Source organism: Myxocyprinus asiaticus, chromosome 39 (genome assembly GCF_019703515.2).
Source record: "Myxocyprinus asiaticus isolate MX2 ecotype Aquarium Trade chromosome 39, UBuf_Myxa_2, whole genome shotgun sequence".
Lineage (NCBI taxonomy): Eukaryota > Metazoa > Chordata > Actinopteri > Cypriniformes > Catostomidae > Myxocyprinus > Myxocyprinus asiaticus.
The window spans coordinates 10,011,642-10,033,620 of NC_059382.1; the positions used below are offsets into that span (position 1 = coordinate 10,011,642).

Genomic DNA, 21,979 nt, shown 5'->3' on the forward strand with positions numbered 1-21,979 from the left:
CGGCCTAAAACTTCATGACATCCTCCACAGAGGTGATCTGAACCTGGCAATGTCATTTTTTATCCCTACATTTGAAGAAGACCCATTTTATGTTCAATTTCAAAAGCTTATAATACAGGCTCTGTTTGCTCTCTCTCTACTTTTGGTCTTAAAACATTCGTCTATGTGCCAGCTAACCTAAAAATATTTTTTTCTCTATCACTTTCTATTCCAATATACAGTTCTGAAAGGCAGGGTCTGCCCCAACGCTGCTTCAAAAATCTTGTTAAAAATAAGCTTCAAAAGCTTGTAATAAATGCTCTGTTTGCTCGATCTCCCTACTTTTAGTCTTAGATCATTCCACTAGATGATAGCAAACACTAGAAAAAGTACTTTCTATCACAACATACAGATCTGAAAAGCAGGGGGCGCCCCAACGTGATTTGTGACTCTGCCAATAGACATCCAGTCTTTTTGGGAAGCCCCGCCCTTTCCCCATGTTTTGTGGAATATCTGGATTTGACGCTGCTAAACCAGATCCTTCAGATGCATCGCTAGACTTCAAAATCAGATGAACCGCGGTACAAATGTGTACCAACCCGTATAATTGAGAACCAACTGATATACTCCAAGTCAAGATAAACATTTTAATGCAAAGAGGAACTTGATGATTGGTTTGATTATTATGAGTGATAAACGCCCCCCATTTGTAACTCTCTACTAATTTGCTCTCAGCGCCCCCTGGCATCCTTTGAATGTCCCCGTTGAAAACCCCTGTGATAGAGGAAAACATATTTTTTCTAGTGTTAGCTGGCACCTAGATGAATGATTTAAGACCAAATGTAGAGAGATAGAGTAAACAGAGCCTTTGTTACAAGCTTTTGAATTTGAACAAAAAAATGGGTCAATTTGACAATGTAGGGACTTGATCGTTAAGATCACAGAAGGGTTAAAGGGATAGTTCACTCAAAATGTCCAATTATGTAAGGATTAACACCCTCATACTTTTTCAAATATATCTTCCTTTGATCTATAGAACAAAAAAATAACATTTTGAAGAAATATTGCTAAAATAATAATAATAATAGTAGTAATAATAATAATAATAAATAAAAAAACAGAAAAGCACCATAAAAGTAGTTCATACTACTTGTGTGGCATATTCCAAGTCTTCATGAATTGGACCAATGTGGTTCTCAGGTTTATTCACTGACTCAATGTTCCTGTCACAGCAGTTCTTGGTCACTTTAGGTGAATATTATGAGTGAATAATGACTTTCATTTTGGTTTGTTCATCACACAAAGCTATTGTTCAGCTTCAAAAGGCCTGGATTAGTGTAAGTCATATGGGGTACTTTTAATGGTGCTTTTTTTCTTCTTCTTTTTTTTTATTTGTCATTTTAGAGCTTAAACGCCGTAGTTACTATGAACTGTTGTAGGGAAAACAGCTGTGTGAAAATATCTTACGTTTTTGTTCCACAAGGCAGCCACACAGGTTTGAAATAGCATGATGTTGAGTAAATAATGACACAATTGTCATTTTTAAGTGAACTGTTCCTTTAACGGCATGTTTTAGCAAGGCCATTTTTGTCATAACACGTAAACCCTACGTCATGCTAACTGCATTTCTTTGACGTCTTCTAAATGTCAACTTCAAAAAAATACCACCAACCCAGCCGCCCACCTCTGCTTGCATGATAGATGGTCCGTGGCCTGACTGCCCAAACAGACCTTCCGTCAGAACACCAACAAACACTAAGAACAACAGACCAGACCAAAAAAAGCTTAAATGTGATGGATAATGCAGGAACAAGATGGAACATATTCCAGCGGGTTGAGAAAGGCTGAGAAAGGGGGAGCTAAATATAGAAAAATTGTCCTCCTGCAGGGAGTTTTCATGGAATGCAAGATGCATGAGGCTTTGCTCTCGGGACCACACATGGCCCGCCAGAGCCCTCTGGGGTCACTTGGAAGTAGATGCTGTGGGGCTTTTTTTGTGCATTTCAATGCATACTTTCTCTCTTTTTATCTTTCTCTTTGTATTATTTTCTCCATCAATTTACACACCTAAATTTTTATATTTGTCTTGGTTTTCTTGTCCTTAGTTGCTTTCTCCCCTCTTTACTTTTTAAATAAGGATATTATCTGCACATTTCCAAACCATTTAAAGTCAACATGAAATCGAAATTGAACCTATTTGCTTTCTTAAAGCTGAAGTGTGCCGCAACGTCACCAAATGGAATTGCAGAAATAATTACTGTTTTCAAACAGGTTTTCTGAACACGCCCCCCATCTGTCATTGGTTGAATAGTCCCACCCCAAGCTCGTGCCATTGGTTGAGATATTGCTCCTATGTCAGAGTGGTTGAGATACTCAAACAAACAGAGCAATATTTTGATAGCACAGTGTCCAAGTTTTTACACTTTTTTTTCTTTTTTTTTTCTGGAAAATCAACCTACAAATGGCTTACTTATAGCTGTCTCTGCATATCAAGCTGGGATATTGAGAAAGGTTCACATGAAAAATACATAATATTTCAAGAGGAAAATGTGTGCAAATTCGTTTCGTGTTGACTTTACATGTAATTTTGCAATGGTTTTAAAAAGTCTGCATCTGTTCCATATAGAACATGTATGTAATAGCAGATATGTATTTGTGTATGTCTAGTGCAATAAATATTTTGATAAAAGTTAGTCATGCATGCCAAATAAAACCTAACCATAGAGTCTAACAAGAGTCTAACAAGCAAGATCAATAAAAGTGAATTGTTGGGGAATCCCAGACATAAGAAAATACTTCATGAACTTTAGGGGCTGTGCAATGTAACGCAATCCAAAATCTCCAACAGGTCGTAATTCAGTGTGATCCAGACCAAATAATGTTGGTTTGGACAGAAACTTTCGGTACCACTGCTCCTGGAAATTACGCCATCTGTTTTCCTTTTGCTGTTATGAACTTATCTAATTCCAAACCAGTGCCATATAGCTTGCTCAAGTTTTCTCGAATTTCCCCTTAGGCGTTATTATTTTTCATCTGTCTATCCATCCATCTATCTCAGAAATTATCTTACTTGTATTTCTGTCAGCACTCATCATTCACACTTAGGATTTCAACAGTTCCCAGAAAATGGCACAGATCCCAGGAAGGTAATAATTAGGATAAAGACTACATGTGGCAAAACAACTTCCACCTTCTTTATTATATTTTACATTTGCGTTTTGATCTATTGTTTGTATTTGCTGGAGTTAACACTCTGATGCACAGTTGCACCATTTTTGCATGCAGCATTTCCACACAAATCCGTGTGTCTTACTCTTATTCAAATACCACCTGAAATACAGTTTAATCAGACGCTAAATGCATTGAAATAGTGCTGCGGTATATTTAAATTGAGTCATTTTCATTCTTTTCAGTACACTCATACCTTTCTTCTATGCAAATGTGTTTTTTTAATAGACTGAGCCTCACAAAACTGTACTTAAAAGATAAAATAAAAAGAACAGTAGTAACATTTATTATCTCACTAGTTACAACTGCTTTTTTTACTTGTCTAATGTAATGACTATTCAGAATGGGTACTGCATGATTCAGTTAAAATCTTACTAGTAAAGTTAAAAATGCTGCTGATAATTGGAATAGACACTTGTATCTAATAAATAAGTACTGGTAAAACTGGAATAGATACAGTACTAGTCATTATTGTAATACATACTGTACAGATCAGAAGTGAATAGTTGATAACTGAACCACAGATTACAATAGAGTTCATTGGCAACATTTTCCAATTTGTTACTAGTAACAAAGGAATTGTTACTTGTCATGACTGGAATAGTGTCTATCAAAGGAATAAGTAGTAGTATCTAAAGAATAAGCACTTGTAAAATTGAAAAAGATACTATTCACTATTGGAATGCTTACTAGAAAACTAAAAAGCAAGTTATAGTAACATAAAAAGAAATACTAGTAAGCTTTAAGGATAATACTGTTGTTGTGTTCATTTTCCTGTTATTGATGTTAAGGTCTTGGCCTTAAATTTGCGTGTTCTTTTTGCTGTCAGATTGATTGACTGATGAGTGGATATTTCAACCGCGTACCTTTAAGTCCAGATTTGTTATTGTATGACAGACTGTTCCTAAAGCTAGTCATCATTCACTGGCGCATAATTACATGTCATGTAACCGTCACTCATGTCAGTGACAATTACCACTTTAAAAACACGCCAGAGCTTAACACGTGCACACACACATGCTTTCTAGAATACACACTGAATCTATTCAAACTTGTTTTGAAAGGCAGAATTCCAGTAAAAAGCCCAGTAGTCATGTCAGAAATAACATGTAATATACATACCTTTAAACAGTCTCGCCTTACAGTATTTCATGCACTGTTTAAGCAGTTTTATGAGGGTAACACCCACACTTGTACTTACTTTTGAACACCGTAACTCTCTGAGATAGGTGGTAAAAATTCAACCGCTCGCTGCAAAATCTCACAGGCTTTAAGTAACCATGACATCATCTACCATTTCTCCTCTTTCCACTGTGTTTTTCAGGCTAAGACCCAGATGTCATTAAACACGGGCAGAGGGCCCCAGCGTACATTTACAGCTGAGGGAATACTCAAACAATGACAAACAGACACTTCAAATGGCTTTAACACTAATAATGCATTAAATTACACTACAATGACTAGTGTATCTTTAGTATTTTGATGGTTGCTGTGATGCATTTCCATTCCAAACAACAGATCTGCAATATTTCAGCAATGAACAATTTTTTACAACATGTGTTTATTGTTGCTATGCTCCTCAACTACTGAAATTATCCATTCATCTTGTTCTACTTGCTGAGAAAATAAAAATAAATAGTAGATAAAAAAAATAAAAAATTTGAATGAATAGTGGGTAAATTTTTTCTGTTTTAAAATTTGACCCTACCAGTCGGCTTAGGTTTGGTTGGTTCACATGGTCAAACTTACGGGCAGAATACAATTTCTAATGTTTAGTGTATGAGAAACATTACACAATTATATAAAAAAATTAATCACATTTGACTATTTTACTATTACTGCATTATTATAAATAATATGTAGTATTCAAATGAGTTAAAATAAAGTATTAAAGGTAATGAATAATACCGTGACGATGAACTGCACTCTTTAGGTCAGAGCGTACCAGTGCAATACTCTTCTTATTCCATGAATGCAGTTTATAATCTATATATGTGGACAACATGCCAGTTTATGTAAGAATGTAATTCTTTTTGGTTAATTCATCTGCAGTGTTTCTTGGTCATGACATCTGGATGAAGATGCTTTAGTGTATATTTGGGGATAGGTGCACATTTCCGTGAATGTCACAATACGCTCCCTCTTTTTCATTCATTACAAAGAAATAATGACATTACCCCATCTGTATGCACTTCACAGTTTATTTACATTTCTCATCAATACAGTTTTCTGTTAGAATTATCATCAGTTGTCTGCCATGTCTCCATCACAGGGGCGTGGCCAGAAGAGTGGCACGGGGTTGCAGCTGCCACCCTAAAATTAGCTTTGCCACCCCACTTGCCACCCTAACTCGGACCCAGCTTGCATAGTGGGGACGGTGCGCAACGGCTTACCCCATCCACCTCGCACACGTCCCACACATTAACAATGTACCAGTTTCTAGCTACAGTATTTTAGTTTAAATCTTGCTATATATAAGAAAATAATTTCAATATCATTATTACCTGACAATATCATTATTACTTGTTTATTTTCAATTTTGAGTATTGTTCAATTCTACTTGCATTTACATCTCCTTTTTTGTTTAGTTTTTTGTCCCACTGTGTAATTTGGTTTATTCCTGGATCAAACTGGTGGGAATTTAGACTACTCTCATGTAATAGATGAGTGTAGCGTGAACATTTAGAAAGTTTAGCCATTGACTGAAAGCATCTGTTACCAGGGGCCAAGGTTTTTTCCTGGCGGGCAGCAAATGCCCTAACTCCGCCCCCACCCTAATCCTAACCATATGGAGCCTGTTAAGCAGAGTAGCCTGCCAGGAACAACGGATGGCACCTTTCTCCCATTGCGACTGAAGCGCTTGACAATTTGAAGCGCTTGTCTTCCGAGAATGTCAGGTGGTGTCATGAATAATCATGAAATAGCGCTGTTTTGCTGTTTGAAGCTATTTTTCTTTGTTATAAATTTAAGTTACCAAAGTGTTTGCTGTATAAAGCATATGTACATATTTTTTTCTATTGTCTTTTTCCTTTATTATTATTTTTTTTTTTTGTATAGTTTATTGATCACTTGAATGTAAATAGCACCCCATATCATTCACTGACCATAAGCACCTTTTGGGAATATATCTGTCTGGAATCCCCACCTATCTATCACCTCCCAGTGAGCCCTCACAGATACTCTTCGACAAATTTAAATTAAAAGTAAATAAGATATAGTATTAAAGTATTAAAATAAAGTATTTTAATAGTATAATAATAATAATAAAAATAATAATATCGTAATATTATACATTATGTTTGAATTATCATAACATTAGATAATTTTATACCATAGTAATATTATCATTTTGGCCACATCCCCAAACATTTCTTATTACAGAAAAGTGTGATAAAACACCAGGACTTATAACACTAGAATGTATGGTCTCAGTGAAGGACAAAAACATCTACCGCTAGTGGAAATGCTTCAATTTAGCATTTTTTTTTTTTTTTCTAATTTAATACAACATTTTTTATTACAAGTTATATCAAATATTATATCAGCATAAACATTTTGTTTATATCAGCATAAAAATAGGTACTGAACTGCCAAGTTATACCTAGAGTATATAGAAGTTTGTGCAGATATGTTTTTTTATTTTTTTTTTATTTAATAATTAAAATTAATTACAAATATTTGCTTTTATGCTATAATGACAGCTTGCATTTAAGCTGGTATGATGGACTCCACAATTTATGTAAAACCTGATGATCCATGTCATTCAGCATGATTTGAGAATGTTCCAAAGAGCAGCTTGTGTGCTCATACCAGATTTTCAATGTGGTCTCTGACTTTTAGACAGAAATGAATGGCATGTTCCCTAAATGGATGCATACAGTATGAGTGCTGTAATAAGTTCATTCATGTTGTATTGATACCTGAGGACATTAGCAGAAACTGGAAAACAGGTCTTCTGAGGATTGCAGATGGAATGTTAGGCATGATCCTCATTCTAAACAAGTAGCACTTTCTCTCCTGGCTGGGCAACTGCACTCTAAATCATGTTGACCTGGGTCAATGTACAGTTCAGCAGATCTGTGGGAGGAAATTCAGTGGTCAGGTGTTGATTTTACCCACTATGGGAGAGAAGCTATATTTCTGGCCTTTGTTTTGATGATCAGAGTCCTGGTCATGAGACGGTTTTATATGATACACTTACTGTAAAACCGTTATAAAAATATTAACACAACCTTGCTTGTTATAACAGATTTTATGTTTTGTTTGTAGATGTCCATCAAGAAGAGGCATGGAGCTGCAGGTAAGCACACTATTTTTAATGTTTATATTAAAAGGGATAATTCTCAAGAAAACAAAGAAAAATTAAAAATTCTGTCATCTTTTACTCATGTTGTTCCAAACCCACATGACTTACTTTCTTAATTGGAAAAAAAAATTAGAGGCAGAATGATATCCTCATTCACCATTCACATTTCCATACAATAAAAGTGAATGGTGACTGAACTGAAGCCAACATTCTGCCTAAAATCTCCTTTTGTGTTCCATGGAAGAAAGAAAGTCATCAACATAAGAGTGAGTAAATGATGACAGAATTTTCCTCTTTGGATGAACTGTCCCTTTAAACTGTGCTGGCAATAAGAAATGTTTTGATGACATGGATGTAGTCATGATCTTGTTGAATTTTTTTAGACAGGGTAAATGCATTTTCTGTTGTTTGATCTGGGTGGTGTGACAACCACTCTCCATGTAACTTCTATTAGTTATAGGCCTATATAAAGTTACATAACTTGTTTCCCAAAGGCATGCACCTTGTTTTGGATATAACCAAGTTTGCCTCTTCCACAAATCCACTATGTAGATTAGGTTATTATGTCCTACACATCTGTTATAATAACTTAAGAGAAGTTTAATAATTACAGAGGGTTTTTGTGGAACAATTTGCCCAGAGCATGACAAATTCAAGGATGAAACAAGATTCTGGTCTAATCCTGATCTGAAATGGGCTTTCATATATCTTGAATGATGTTGCAATTTGACATTTATAACTCTCAAATTTCTTATGCATTCTCAGGAAATGTTTCACTGTGTAACCTTGCTACAGTAATTGCGTTTACCAAACCGACTAAACTAAAATAAAACTTTCTATAAAATGTTTGCCTTTAAATGTACAAGATTGTAAACTTTCTATAAATGTTTTGCCTTTAAATGTACAGTGATGTAGCTAGAGGTTGGAAAGTGAAAGGAGAGAGAAGGACAATGTGATTAGGACATGAAGCAGGCATGATGCAGACTCCAGCCTTCAAAGCATGAAGGAAGGAAGAAAGGAAGGGAGGGAGGAAGGTAGGAAGGAAGGAAGGAAGACAGGAAGGGAGGGAGGGAGGAAGGGTGGAAGGAAGTGAGGAAGAAAGAAAGAAGGAAGGAAGGAAGGAAGGAAGGATATGGAAGCAAGGAAGGAGGGAAGGAAGGAGGGAGGGAGGGAGAGAGAAAGGAAGAAAGAAAAAACTAGCTTTCAAGTCAGAGTTTGTTTTTATGAATTTCAGTGGTCCACTAAATTAGTTTAGCAGTTTTAGTATTAGCTGAGTCTTGTCATTTGGTCCCTCCACATAATAAAACATCTAGGCTATGTTTCTCTTACTTTTCACAATGCTTTCTCCTTTTTTCTCTGGCCTTTTTATTATTAATGGCTGGGCCAGCATGAATGTGACAGACAAAGACAGGTGGTCTTGTGTTCTTCTGAGTGTCTGGAGAATGTGGGGACATGTAGCCCCTCATTTATAGGACTACTTCTGTGTTCTGGCTTGGTGTGGGACCCAGTTAATTAGGAGGGCATACTGGAGCATTGTTACAGTTATGCTGAGGGGAAAATATTTGTCTTGGCTTGATGTGGCCAAGAAGGGGCAGCTGGAATATATTGGGGCGGTGTTGTGGGATTCCAGTTAGGGCTCAGGCTGCACTCTCACATGACCCTCTGTTATATGGTCAGACAACACAAAATGAACATCAGAGATGTTCTTCTTGTAGATCTTCTTCTCTTTCAACTTACATTCCATCCAGTTAATACCTTTGTGGTGTGACTGGGACACTTTGAGTTGTAAAGCAATGAACAGAATAACATTTGATGCCGGGCCCAGCCTTTACCTCCAATATTCTCTTGATAGCCAAATTAGCCTACTTATATTGAAGATGAATGTTTGGTTTGGATAAGGTAGCATTTAAGCCATGCCCTTACTACATGACAGTTACAGTAGACTACCCGAATTACTGAGTGTATGTTGAAAAAAGATTGACCTCATTTCAAATAATTATAATGTTGGTCCCCGTTAGACTTTGACTATAATCACATTACTCCTGAAAGCTTAACAAATTAGTTCCACATGAAGGCAAAAACTATTCAATAATATTAATTAGTATTAAAGCAATTATATTTTTACTTTGTGGTGTGCTCTTTTTTTAAGATACATCGGGTTAATTTTTTTTTCAAGTTTTACAGATTTATTTGATCTGACCAAACCATATCATTCAGTTTAAGCCTCAGTTGGAATAGTGCTCTGTCCTCCCTGTATTTCACAGTCACTTATATTACGTCTAACAACTAACCATGTGTCTTCAATTGGATAGACATGCTAATAGCAATAACAATGATGATGTTATAAAAAAAGATCGTAGAGCTAAGGGCACATGTGGTGTAGTATTTCCCCTCTCATATTTTACTGCAGGGACGTAGAGACTGCATGATGTCACCCTACTGCAGTGCCAGATGGCCCGGGAGGCTCTATAATGTAGCATACTACACACCTCGTTAGGGTGACAGTCTCCAGAAAGACTCTGTCCCAGACCTCACTTGCAGGCAGTGGAGCATTTAATGATTAGTTCTAAAATTAAAACATGTAATTTCATTCAAATCACCATAAATGTTGTTTATTTGAAGCTGTGCATTATGTAATTGATTAAGCTTAATGCTTAAGCTACTGAGCAACCAGCAAGAATTTATTCTTGGTGTTCATAAAGTTCCTTTAAGCAAATGTCTGTGACCCATCTATAAGAGGTAAAACTGACCTGTTTTTTCCAGTTTGGCTCTGTTGATACCACACTAAACCAAAATTGAATCAAAGCAGAGTATTCCATGCTCTTGATAGCGTCCAGATATAATGAGAGACCTTGGAAGACAGAAAAAGAACTTTGCTGCAATTTGGGTGATCTGCTGATGTGGACAGGCTGTTCCATTATTTTCAGGTTTATTAAGTTAAAAACGGACCTCAGATATGAAAATTCTGTCATCATTTAATCACTCTCTTGTCTTTCAAAACATATGACTTTCTTTCTTTGAGCACAAAATAAATTATTTAGTTATTCATAGCAAAATGTGCAAGCTGCTCTTTTCCATACAATAAAAGTGAATGGCAACCACTGCTGCTTCAGTTGACACAAATTCAGTCGGTTCATTCCACATAGTTATCATATGGCTACAGAAAACTTGGAATATAGCACACAATTCAAATAGACTACTTTTCTGATGATTTTATGGTGCGTTTTTGTCCTTTTTGGAGCTCAACAGCTCCTGGTTTCCACTTTCATTGTATGGAACAGAGCAGCTTGGACATTCTGCTAGACATATCGTTTTGTGTTCCATGGAAGAAAGAAAGTCATAGGGGTTTGGGATAACATGATGAGGGTCAGTAAAAGATGAGAGAATTTAAATTTTTGGGTGAACTGTACCTTTAATGTGCCTTTAACCCTCCTATGGCATTCAAAAATGGCACCTTCCTTTGGTATACACGGTCATTTTTGACCGGAAGGTTTAGAAGTGTAACCTTTTTTTTTCTTCTTTTTTTTTTTTTTTTATGATGATGATAATGATCAAAAAATTTCTCCCTGAAGTAAAAACAATAAAGTTATGCATTTATATTTGGATTTTATGCTATTTTGATCTTATTTACATGTAAATTTCAAAATTTTTCCATTAATTTGCATACACAAATATGCACAGAATAAGCATTTTTCTACCTTTATAATTTAACATTTTGCTCTATTTTTTGGTCTTTCCCATTAATTTCAATGGTCGGTCAGTTTTGGCCACGAATACCAAAGGTGTTACTTTTTTTATGATCACTTAGACTTATTGAGTCAAGCCCAATCTTTTGTATGTTCAGATGTTCAGATGGCAAATGGAGGAAAAGTCACCAAGTCTTGTACTGCTCAGATAAAGGAAACCATTTTTATAAAATGTAAAAAAATTATTTAGGTCAAAAATGACAATACCATAGGTGAGTTAAGAACCATTTAAACAGTTTCAGATTGAGATTGGACACCAGAATGACAACTCTGAGGCCATAGAGCAAGTTCCAGTCTATAATGGCTACTTTGACCCACCCACCGGCTCCGCAGAGTCCTATAAACAGAGGTATCAGTGCGTCTCGTAAAAGACCATTAGCTCTGATGCAGACCAGCGCCAGACCCCTATGAAGAACTCGAGAACAAACACATCTCTGTTCACTTTTTGGATTCCTTGACAAAATATAAATTGCTTAAACCTACTGTATCCCTTCTGAAGGATTTGATTTGATCTCTGTATTCAAAGAAATTTTATTTATCCATGTCTAGACATGGCAGTTCGATTGAGAGGCCCCTTTTATGAGCAGATGTAAATTAATAATTCATATCTTGTGTTATATGACTCTAAGCAGGATCGCCAGGCTGACATCACTTATACAGCGGATTCCTCAGTTCTCATGTTTAAGAAATGGTAACAGCCAGGCATATGGAAAAATACTCATCCCCTTTGACCTGCTTCATTTTTTTCAGCTGTTTGTCTTTCATCGGTTATAAACAGAAAGTTTGACCTCTCCTTCAAAATAACTATATTGCCCAACACTGAGGAAAGGATGTTGAACAAAAAAGGATACACTAAGCCTTCAACTGTCCTGTTAATTTAAAATGTAATATTTTGTACATGTCCCATCTTAATCAACATGTTCAAAGCAGTGCAATGCAATGCAAAACAAAACAAAAGAAAAACACAGCAAATCAAAGAAAAATGCAAAACAAAACAAAAATTAAAAGCATGAAATCCTTCATTCGCTCTTCACTTCATTCTTTTTGTGTTAAATAATTCATCATCATTTCTGATGCACATCTCTTAAAAGTTTATAAATGTATCTGTTCATATCACTGCATTAGTTCTGCTTGTAGGGATTGTGACATCAAAAAACAAAAAATACCTGAGTTGTTATAGACTTTTTCAGTGTCCTGTATGTGTGTAGAAATGTGGCTTTAACACATTGGGATTGCACGTTCTTCATTCATCCCCTGTTAAGCACTGGTTTAAGGAAATACATGGCTTTTTTGTTATGGTAAATATCACCTTGTCAGACCACCCATCTCACAAAAAGAGACATTACCAAGAGGCAGAGTAAAGAGTGGCCCAGAACTGTCAGACAGAGGCCACTGGTACTGCAGTCAGAACTCAGACAGACAGCTCCGGACACAAGGTTCCCACTTTCTGCAAAGTGCGTTATTCTGCTCAATCCAAAGCCATTGAGCCACTAAATGAAAACAAAGAAAGACTTTTGGTGGTTTGAAAGCATCTATTTTCTACTCAGGACACTCTGTTCTTACTCATATATCAGCATCTGTGAGAAAGCTCTCCAAGTGGCATATCAACACTGAAGATGTGTATGAGCTGTTTTTGAGGTTTTGTTTAGACCCTGTGCCAAAATGATCGATGTGACCTCCACTATAAACAAAATTATGAATCCACCTCTTTGGATATGATAAATGTAATGTTTATGTGTTGGATTGATTTTGCGCTTCTGTTTTACTTCTGTCTTGCATCAGTCACATCATAATGATCAACTGTATTTCCAACTTCATTGGTAATATCGACCCCACAAAGCTAATTTAGCTAATACAATTTGTATTGACTGAAAATGCCCAGAAGATTTATAAGTGCACATTAATCACTTGTAATGCTCCCTCTGAAACACTAAAATAATCCTTAGCTTTCCTCCACCCCATCTAGTTCCATATGACTCAATACTGTATTGTACATTTGTGTTTATGTATACACACCTTTTCTTTCCATTTCCCTTTCCCTCTCCATTCCCTTTACTCCTTTCCTTTCCTTTCCTTTCCTCTCTTCTCCTCTCATCGCCTCGCCTCTCCTCTCTTTGCCTTTCCCCTTTTCCTTTACATTTTTCTTTGTCCTTTTCCTTTTTTATTCTCTTTTTCCTTTGTTCCTTTCCTCTCCTCACCTCACCTCACCTCACCTCTCTTTTCCTTTCCCCTTTTCCTGTCCATTTTTTCTTTGTCCTCTTCCTTCACTTTTCTCCAGTGTTTTTAGGGTTGGCCAAATGGATCTGTTCCCTACACACCCTCAGCACTAGCCAGCTGCTCTCACAGACTCACAGACTTTTTCTCATCCGGGGTGACTGGCTCTAAGTGGCCAGAAAGGGTGACCTAGCTGTGGTTGCCCACCATGCAGTCCTTTCTGGCCAGCCTGTCTCAGTCTGTCTCTAAGAAACTCTTTGTACCCTTTCAAGACAGAAAATAGGAGATCTGTTTGATTTACTGTGAAATGAAAGAATGATGTCCTTGAAGGAATCTGCAGTGCACCTAATCAGTATTTCGTCTTGTTTTCCAGGAAAATATTTGGGAAGAAAAACTGCATGCAATATTAAAACTTTTTTTCTAAGAATATATCTTGACATAGTTCATAATTTAATAATTATAACATAGTAAGTTATTTCTAACTAAGAATACTAAATGTAAAATCAAGCAAATTTTATTCAAGATATATTCTCCGAAAATAAGTCTTGATATCTTATGCAGTTTTGCTTCTAAATTTAATTGATCTCATTTAGATATTTTTACTGGAATACAAAACAGAAATACTGATTTATATATATATATATATATATATATTAGTGTTATTGGCCTTTATTCATGAAGCTTTGTGCCTTACATCTCCATTTGTGTTCCACAGAAGAAAGAAAGTCATATGTGTTTGGAATTGAAACAATATGATAGTAAATAAATGATGACAAAATATTCATTTTTGGTGAAATAAGGTTGTTTTTTTGCACACTGCTTCCACAGTTGGAACTATTGTGCTCCAAATTAGGTTGGAACTGTTAAAGCAGCCCAGTGGTAGAAGTTACTATTTTGACCTTGGTTTCTGTAGCAAAGGTTCTTTAAATCTCTGAAGGAGGAGGCGGGAGCCGGGCAAACATCCAAACGTAAGAATTTTATTAAAAACACTTTTCAGATGGGGGCCTGGGTAGCTCAGTGGTAAAATGCGATGGCTATCACCCCTGGAGTTCGCTAGCTCACTAGTTCAAATTCCAGGGCGTGCTGAGTGACTCCAGCCAGGTCTCATAAGCAACCAAATAGGCCCGGTTGCTAGGGAGGGTAGAGTCACATGGGGTAAATTCCTCGTGGTCGCTATAATGTGGTTCGTTCTCTGTGGGGCGCGTGGTGAGTTGAGGGTGGTTGCTGCGGTGGATGGCGTGAAGCCTCCACATGCGCTATGTCTCCGTGGCAACACGCTCAACAAGCCACGTGATAAAATGCGTGGGTTGACGGTTTCAGACGCGGAAGCAACTCTCTGAACTCTCTGAATAAAATTGCTTTTCAGCACACAATGCTTGACACACACAAAAGCCCATAGCGGAATGCACACGTCAACTTGGCTGCGTGCATCTCTCTCTCTCTCCGTGTCTCTCTCCACCCACATAGTCTTCGCTCGGCCACGCCCTGCTCACCATCACCCGACTCAGGCCGGGGACCATCCGGCCTGTTCCGTACACCCCCCCCCCATTTCTGGAGAGGAAATGTTGCCCTTTCAGCCGACCTGGTGCCAAATGGTTTTCTCCACCTCCGAGGAACAGGAACAGGACTAGGACAGGGGGAGGGAGGAGAGAGAGAAAGAGAGAGAAAGAGAGGGAAAAAACTCACCGAACCCCAAACACGCTGCCAAACGGTCCTTAGCCAGCTGCACTGCCTCCATCATCGATGCCGGGCGATGGCACTGGACCCACTCAGCCCTCCCTTTCGGTAGCCTGCTGATGAACTGCTCTGGTACCACCAAGCAGGGCAAACATCCAAATGTAAGACTTTTATTAAAAACACTTTTCAGTGTGACATAAAATAAAATTGCTTTTCAGCACACAATCCTTTACACACACACACTCTCTCTCTCCCCATCTGCCGCTGTCTCCTTAAGTACTCCCGCTGCTCCTCACTGGAACGTAAGACCGGTGTGGTGCACAGGTGGAACTCATTCACCACTTATCTCTCCGGCCTTGCTCTGCCCAGACGCCGCTCGGCCACACCCTGCGCGCCCTGCTTGCCACAGTTTCCACCACAATGTTCGAAATAGTGTCAAAAGAAATGACTAGCTGGCTGCCATTTAAAGAAAAACAAATACTCTTAGAACAGTACTTTAAATGTATGAGGACTATGACATACATTTAGTGTAGTATTTTATCTTATGGATTGCTCTTTGAACTAGACTAAGCAAAATACTTTTTGCTGGCTTAAAGGTTTGTGTAATTGTTTGAGTGACAGCCAGAAAGTTGCGGTTTTCGCTTCTCTTGTCTGCTCACGGCCTTAGGTTGGTTGTACTGAAAGCACATCACAGATGATAACAATCATTCAGAAATGGTCATTCAGAGATCTGTAGTTCACCAGTTCTCATTTCCTAACGGAAACTGACCTCAGGGAACGTGGTAAAAAAAAAAAAAAGAAAAATCCTTTTTTTTTTAGGATCATTTAAGGTACTATAATGGTGAGATTCTGACATGAAATTTTTCCATGGCACCTTCATGTAGCTAGAATGACTATAAAAAGGCATATCAAACTAGAGTTGTACATTTTCTAAAGAAAATGTAAGTAGTGCTCTCGCATGCAAAACTTGCCACCACGATGCTCGGAGGTAATGGTTGGTTGCCAGAGCATTGCTATTTGGTTCCTAGGATGTTCCGGATGGTTGTTAAAGTAACGCTAATGCTGGTTCCTATATGGCTTGGGTACCTCCTTCAATGTACCTGTAGCTTTTTTAGCACAAGAACGTGTTGAGTCTGAATAACCCCTTAGCAAACTCCACTAATGAATAGATTTTCTTTGAAAGTTTTCTCCTTCCTTTCTAAGCACAGTGCCTGTGCTGTCTATAACTTTGCAGATGAGGAAAAGTTCATGTGATTATGACATCATGAGTTAAATTTACAGGCAGGTCATCATGTGGCCTGGCAGAGCATGCTGTTAAAAGAGCTAATGCCATAGGGAGAGCACGAAAAATTCCACATGTGGAAAATGGCTTGTGGCTTCCTGTGGACTTCCACTGTTGGCACTGGCACTTTGGAATTCTGTACGCTGGAATTTTGCTCTTAATTGCATTTATAGATTTATAAATCCAGTAGTTTACAGTAATTGTTTTTGTGTGTAAGGATTGCTGGACTTGGTTTTGGGTTTAACACTGACATCCATGCCTTTGTGTTAGAAAGTAATTTCCACTCTTTAATATTTTAATTTCTTAGTGCGCCATTGCAGGTCCTTGCGGTAAGGAATCTTACAGTGGATTTCTCAACAATTCCCCATAACTTGATTAATTCATGCTTGCTAGAGGGTGATTTACTTTCAATAGGAGATGCCTTAAAAGGATTGAACAGAAACTAATTTGGATCAGCCCCCATTGTACAAGTCTTGTCACCTGTGCAATCCCCACCAGTTACATGCAGTGCTCTGCAAATCCCAGAATGTGTAAGTGACCAAGAATATTCAAAGTTGCTGGAACCTTTTTATTAGTTTCTGAGCTTTGTGTTTTAAAACTTAAATGTGGATGAAAGAGGTGTAAGCGGCTGTAAGTGGACAAATCAATCACAAGACTGCTGGCGTCAAGTATGTGTGTGTTGGTGCATTAAATTCCTGTCATAACTGAGAAACCAGCCTCCATATTGCGGAATTGCCAAAGCAGGATATGTAATTTAATTAGCAAGGAACTGATGCAAGACTTTCAAGGAAGTGAGATCTGTGTTAATTTGCATATACATGTTTGTATAAGGGCTTTACAGGGAAATTTTATGTGCCTACTGTTTCCTGTATACATGGTAAAATTGGAAAGTGTCCAGTTGTTACCTTAAAGGGATAGTTCATCCAACAAAAATTCTCTCATCATTTACTCACACCCTCATACCATCCCAGATGCGTATGGATTTCTTTCTTCTGCAGAACACAAATGAAGAATTTTAGAAGAATATCTCAGCTCTGTTGGTCCCCACAATGCAAGTGAATTGTGACCAGAAAACAGAAAGTTAAAAAGGACATAAAGGTAGCATAAAAGTAATCCATATGACATGGTTTAATCCATGTCTTCAGAAGCGATATGATAGCTGTGGGTGAGAAATAGATCAATATTTAAGTAAATCTTTACTATAAATCTCCACCTTTGACCAGCCCCAACCAGTAGGTGGCTGAATGTAAAAGTGAAATTCACCTCCACACCAGAGTGAAAGTGTAAGTGTAGATTGACACAAAAAATTACTTACATTGGTTAACCTTTTAAAATACTTTTGTTTTACAGTGTATGTACAGTATCACAATGCATTATTGAGATTCTGGTTATTGTATATATGTAACATTACTTTGCTTGTAGTAAAGTTATATAGTAAATATAAGAATTACTCATTCTGTTACAAAGTGGTTCTCTAGTAAAAAAAAATTAATGTAGTATAAATAGTTCAGAATACAGTGAAAGATGAATATGTAGTTTGATCTTTCTAAGAATGAAATGCCCGATTAATTCAGTACATTGTTAGTGATCTGCCTGCTGATGTGTTAGAGAGAATATAGATGGAAAATGAGCTGCCTGTTGTGTTCGGCTAGTCACAAGGAGAGTGACGCACAGTTTTTTGTCTGATTTTCTTAAATTAACCCCAAAGTGGATTTTGTTTCATTCGAACCTACTGTTGTTGTTGTTTATATAAGTTTGCAATTTTATCTTTGGTGACTGTAAACCCAGTCCAGGATTATGTGTAGTTTAGGATTTACTCCCAAATGTACCAACAGAGCTGAGATATTTTTCTAAAAATCTTCATTTGTGTTCAACAGAAGAAAGTCATACACACCTGGAATGGCATGAGGGTGAGTAAATGATGAAAGAATTTTCATTTTTGGATGAATTTTCAGATTGTATGAAGAGAACATTTGGTTTGCTTGTTTGTTTGTATGTTTGTAAGATTACAGAATTTGGTCAAACCTCAACCCCACCCCCTAGGTCTAAAATTCTGGTGTAGTCTAAGTTTAAGTCAAGTCTAAATATACAGTATATAGTTTAGTCTAGGTTTGAGTCTAGTCAAAATTTCTAATCAAGACTAACTTTAAGTCTAGTCTAATCCACTAAGATATATTGCCCAAATTTTCTTAGTCTGATGCAAATATAGCCTATTTCAAAAGAACATTTGGTTTGCTTGTTGCTTGCATGTTTGCTTGTTTTATCTTGCTTTAGGTTGGGTTGGGCTGCACATTGGATTTACGTGATACAAATCAAATCTTATGTTGACTGAAATCAGGTGGTAGCCACTTATATTGCTTTCAGTCAGTAGACATGCAGCTTGGGTAATTTCCATTAAAATGGGAATTTGCACATACAGTGTCGTTTCTAGAAAACGAATCATAGCCTGCGTACATGCAAATTGGGTAAGAGGGCACAGTGTGTGTATGAGCATGTGTGTGTTATAATCCCCTTCTGCTAATAGAAGCCAGGTGGTGTGTTAGGACTGTGAATGTTTTCCCATGGATTTCTATGGTTGCTTGAGTCCTAACAGATTCTGATTTGACAGCATTACATGCTTTGTCATACTACTAATTTGCTACAGTGAAAAAATGGCATTCACAGACCCCCTCTGGCCCCTTTATGACTGCTGTGTTTCCAAACCTCAAACCCCTTTGTGTGCTAGTTTACATGAGTTCACGCAGTGGTTAAATCATGCTGTTTTCATGGCAAAATTAGAAGTGACCTGAAAATATCACAGTGGCTGCTATTTCTGTTAGTACTGTATTCATTCAGTCTTTCTTTCTTTCTTTCTTTCTTTCTTTCTTTCGTTCATTATTTCGTTCAGTCATTCGTTTCTGATTGTTTGTTCCTTTGTTTGTTTATGTGTTCATTCAATCATTTGTATGTTCCTTAGTTAATTAGTATAATTTTCTGTTTGTGTGTTCAATCATTTGTTTGTTCGTTCATTCATACATTTGTCTGTTCCTTTGTTAATTCGTTCATTTGTCTGTTTGCTCATTCGTTTGTTTGTTTGTTCATTTGTTCATAAGTGTCTTTGTTTGATTGTGTGTTTGTTCATTTTTTCGTTCATCCATTCATTTTATTCATTTGTTTGTTTGTTTGTTTATTTGTTTGTAAATGTATTTACTAGACTAGATGAACATCTTAAGCTATGCTCATAATGGAATACAATTGTCCTGCTTACTACATACTGCACTTTACATAGTCGTTATTATTATTAAATAAATTATTATTATATTTACATTTACATTACTATTACATAACTTTATATATACATTACATAAAGTAGCATTTACATTTACATAAGTAATTTTTTCATACATAATTACAAAACAAAAAATTATTATATATTATTATTTTTGTATAGAAACATTATATAGACATTATTGATGTTTATAGACATACTTTTTTAGTATGTGAAACATTTTGCAATATGCAACAATAAATGATTCCAATGGTAGTATGCTACATTGTTGTCACATGACCTCACCACGTTGCATGTCTACGTCAGTGGATGGACTCTAGTTATCATCTCAGAAATAAGTACAGATATATTACATTTTTAATTTTAAAAAAATGCATCAAGGAAAAGATTGATTTCATATCCATACTGGAAACAGAAGGTCAATTCGAACACATTGCATTATGGAATACAGTAACCAGTACAGTGTGCCCTGCTTGTATACTGAACATTTCGCCAAATGTAGAAAATATGGATACTATACATCCTATATAGTGCAAAAAATAGTGTAGTATGGTAATATGCAGTTCCAGATATAGCCTCAGTCCCATTTACATGTAGTGTAACAGTGATTTAGCAATAAACATCAAACCTCATGATTTTAAACTGATTGCCAAACCTGATGCTTTACACACAATAAATCACATTCACACAGTGAATTACTCCTTAAAGGCCTCTCCTCCTCCTCAATCCCCGTAACAATAAGCTACAGATATACATCACATGTGTGATTTCTCTGGAAAACTACAGGCTTGGCTTGGGAATATTTGCTAAGGAAATGTATAGTGCATGCCGGGATGGGACTATATGTGTGAGAGGGAGAAAAGGGGAGAGAAAAGAGCAGTTGGAGGGGAATTCCACGCCTTGAATGCATTAGACTGGGAAGCGTGATCCCCCTTGAGGATTCCTGGAGCCCAGCATGGGACCTCATGTCCAAGTGTGGGGCCAATCGGAGCCCAGAAATCAGCCTCTCAACATCTGAGCCTTTTCTCATTCCATTGGTCAGTCTAGAGCTCAAGCAAGTGGGCTCATAGGCAAACAAACAAAACAAGGAAGAGCACATCACATGCTGCTTCATTTAAAATTCATAGATCACATGTAATAAATGTATTCAGCTTTCAATGAATACATATTTTATTTATATTATGTGTGAACCAAGAGTATAGAGCAATATCCGAGAGGTACAATTAAGTATACAGTAGCTTTATTTGATCTCATTGCTCTCTAGGAGAAACAACTGAGATATTAAATGGATCTCATTTGTGATTGTTCTTTCCTATGGATGCAGCTGATGATGGTTAATTCAAGAAAATTATTTTCAGAAGATCTTCTTTTCAGATCCACTTTTACTTTTGTGGTAACTTAATACACAATCAATTTAACCTATAACCTCACAAATAGACCACTCAAACAAGGATCTACCAAAGCTTGTTTGCAACTTAAAAAGCAACGAGGTGCACTATATTTACTTTGGCAGCATAAAGAAGGATCTGTCACTGTTTGGAGAAAAGACAAGAGCTCGATAGGGTCTTGCCAAAACAAGCAACCCCATTGGGTTTGTGTGGAGAGCCATTCACATTCTGATTGCCACTTCCTCCACTTTTGTCATTGCTTCCCGTGTGTATCCACCTAAGTCATAGTCTATCCATAATAATCTTCTCCTTGATATCAACAATCTGAATACAGAATTTGGAGTACAGATGATGTCTCTGAGTTGGGACTTCCTAGTCTCAGCCTCAGGACAGCAGTTCTGATCACAAAGTCTGTTCACATTTATTTGCTATTATTAGGGGGTGTTTTTGTACAAATGTTCACAAAGACTACCATGCCATCATTCGAAATATTTTATTTTCTTGATGGTCTATTATTAACTTTAAGTAAGCCCACCCTTAAATGGCATGTAAAGACAAAATGAATTGAGATTGACCACTTTATATGTCAATCAAACAGTCTCTTTCTGTCTGAGTGGGCGGTTCGTAGCCAGAAGAAGCTGGAATGAGGAACAGACAATGCCATATTCAAAACTCTGGCTATGCAAGACTGAAGACTTCTAGCCATGATATCTTCAGAGCGCTGTCAGTCTTGTGGTTTCCTGTAAAAGTCTTTGATCAGAAACATGACCCACATGACCCCATTACTGAGCACAGGTCCAGACAGAGAGTAAAGGCTTGTGTTAAAAAGGCTCAAATTTTTTTAAACAAGGAATTTCTCCATTTAAAGGTCCATGTGGTTTCAATTCCATA

The 21,979-nt window shown here is 37.0% G+C and overlaps 1 protein-coding gene across 2 annotated transcripts in view; it reads left to right on the top strand.

The window, feature by feature from the left end:
- The window catches only part of stard13b (StAR-related lipid transfer (START) domain containing 13b), a 131,048-nt gene that overhangs the window by 30,465 nt on the left and 78,604 nt on the right, over window positions 1-21,979 (top strand). For both annotated transcript variants that reach the window (XM_051679566.1, XM_051679567.1), the window contains one exon: window positions 7,477-7,507. In XM_051679566.1, coding sequence (XP_051535526.1) covers window positions 7,477-7,507 — 31 coding nt within the window. The remainder of the gene's footprint in view (window positions 1-7,476; window positions 7,508-21,979) is intronic.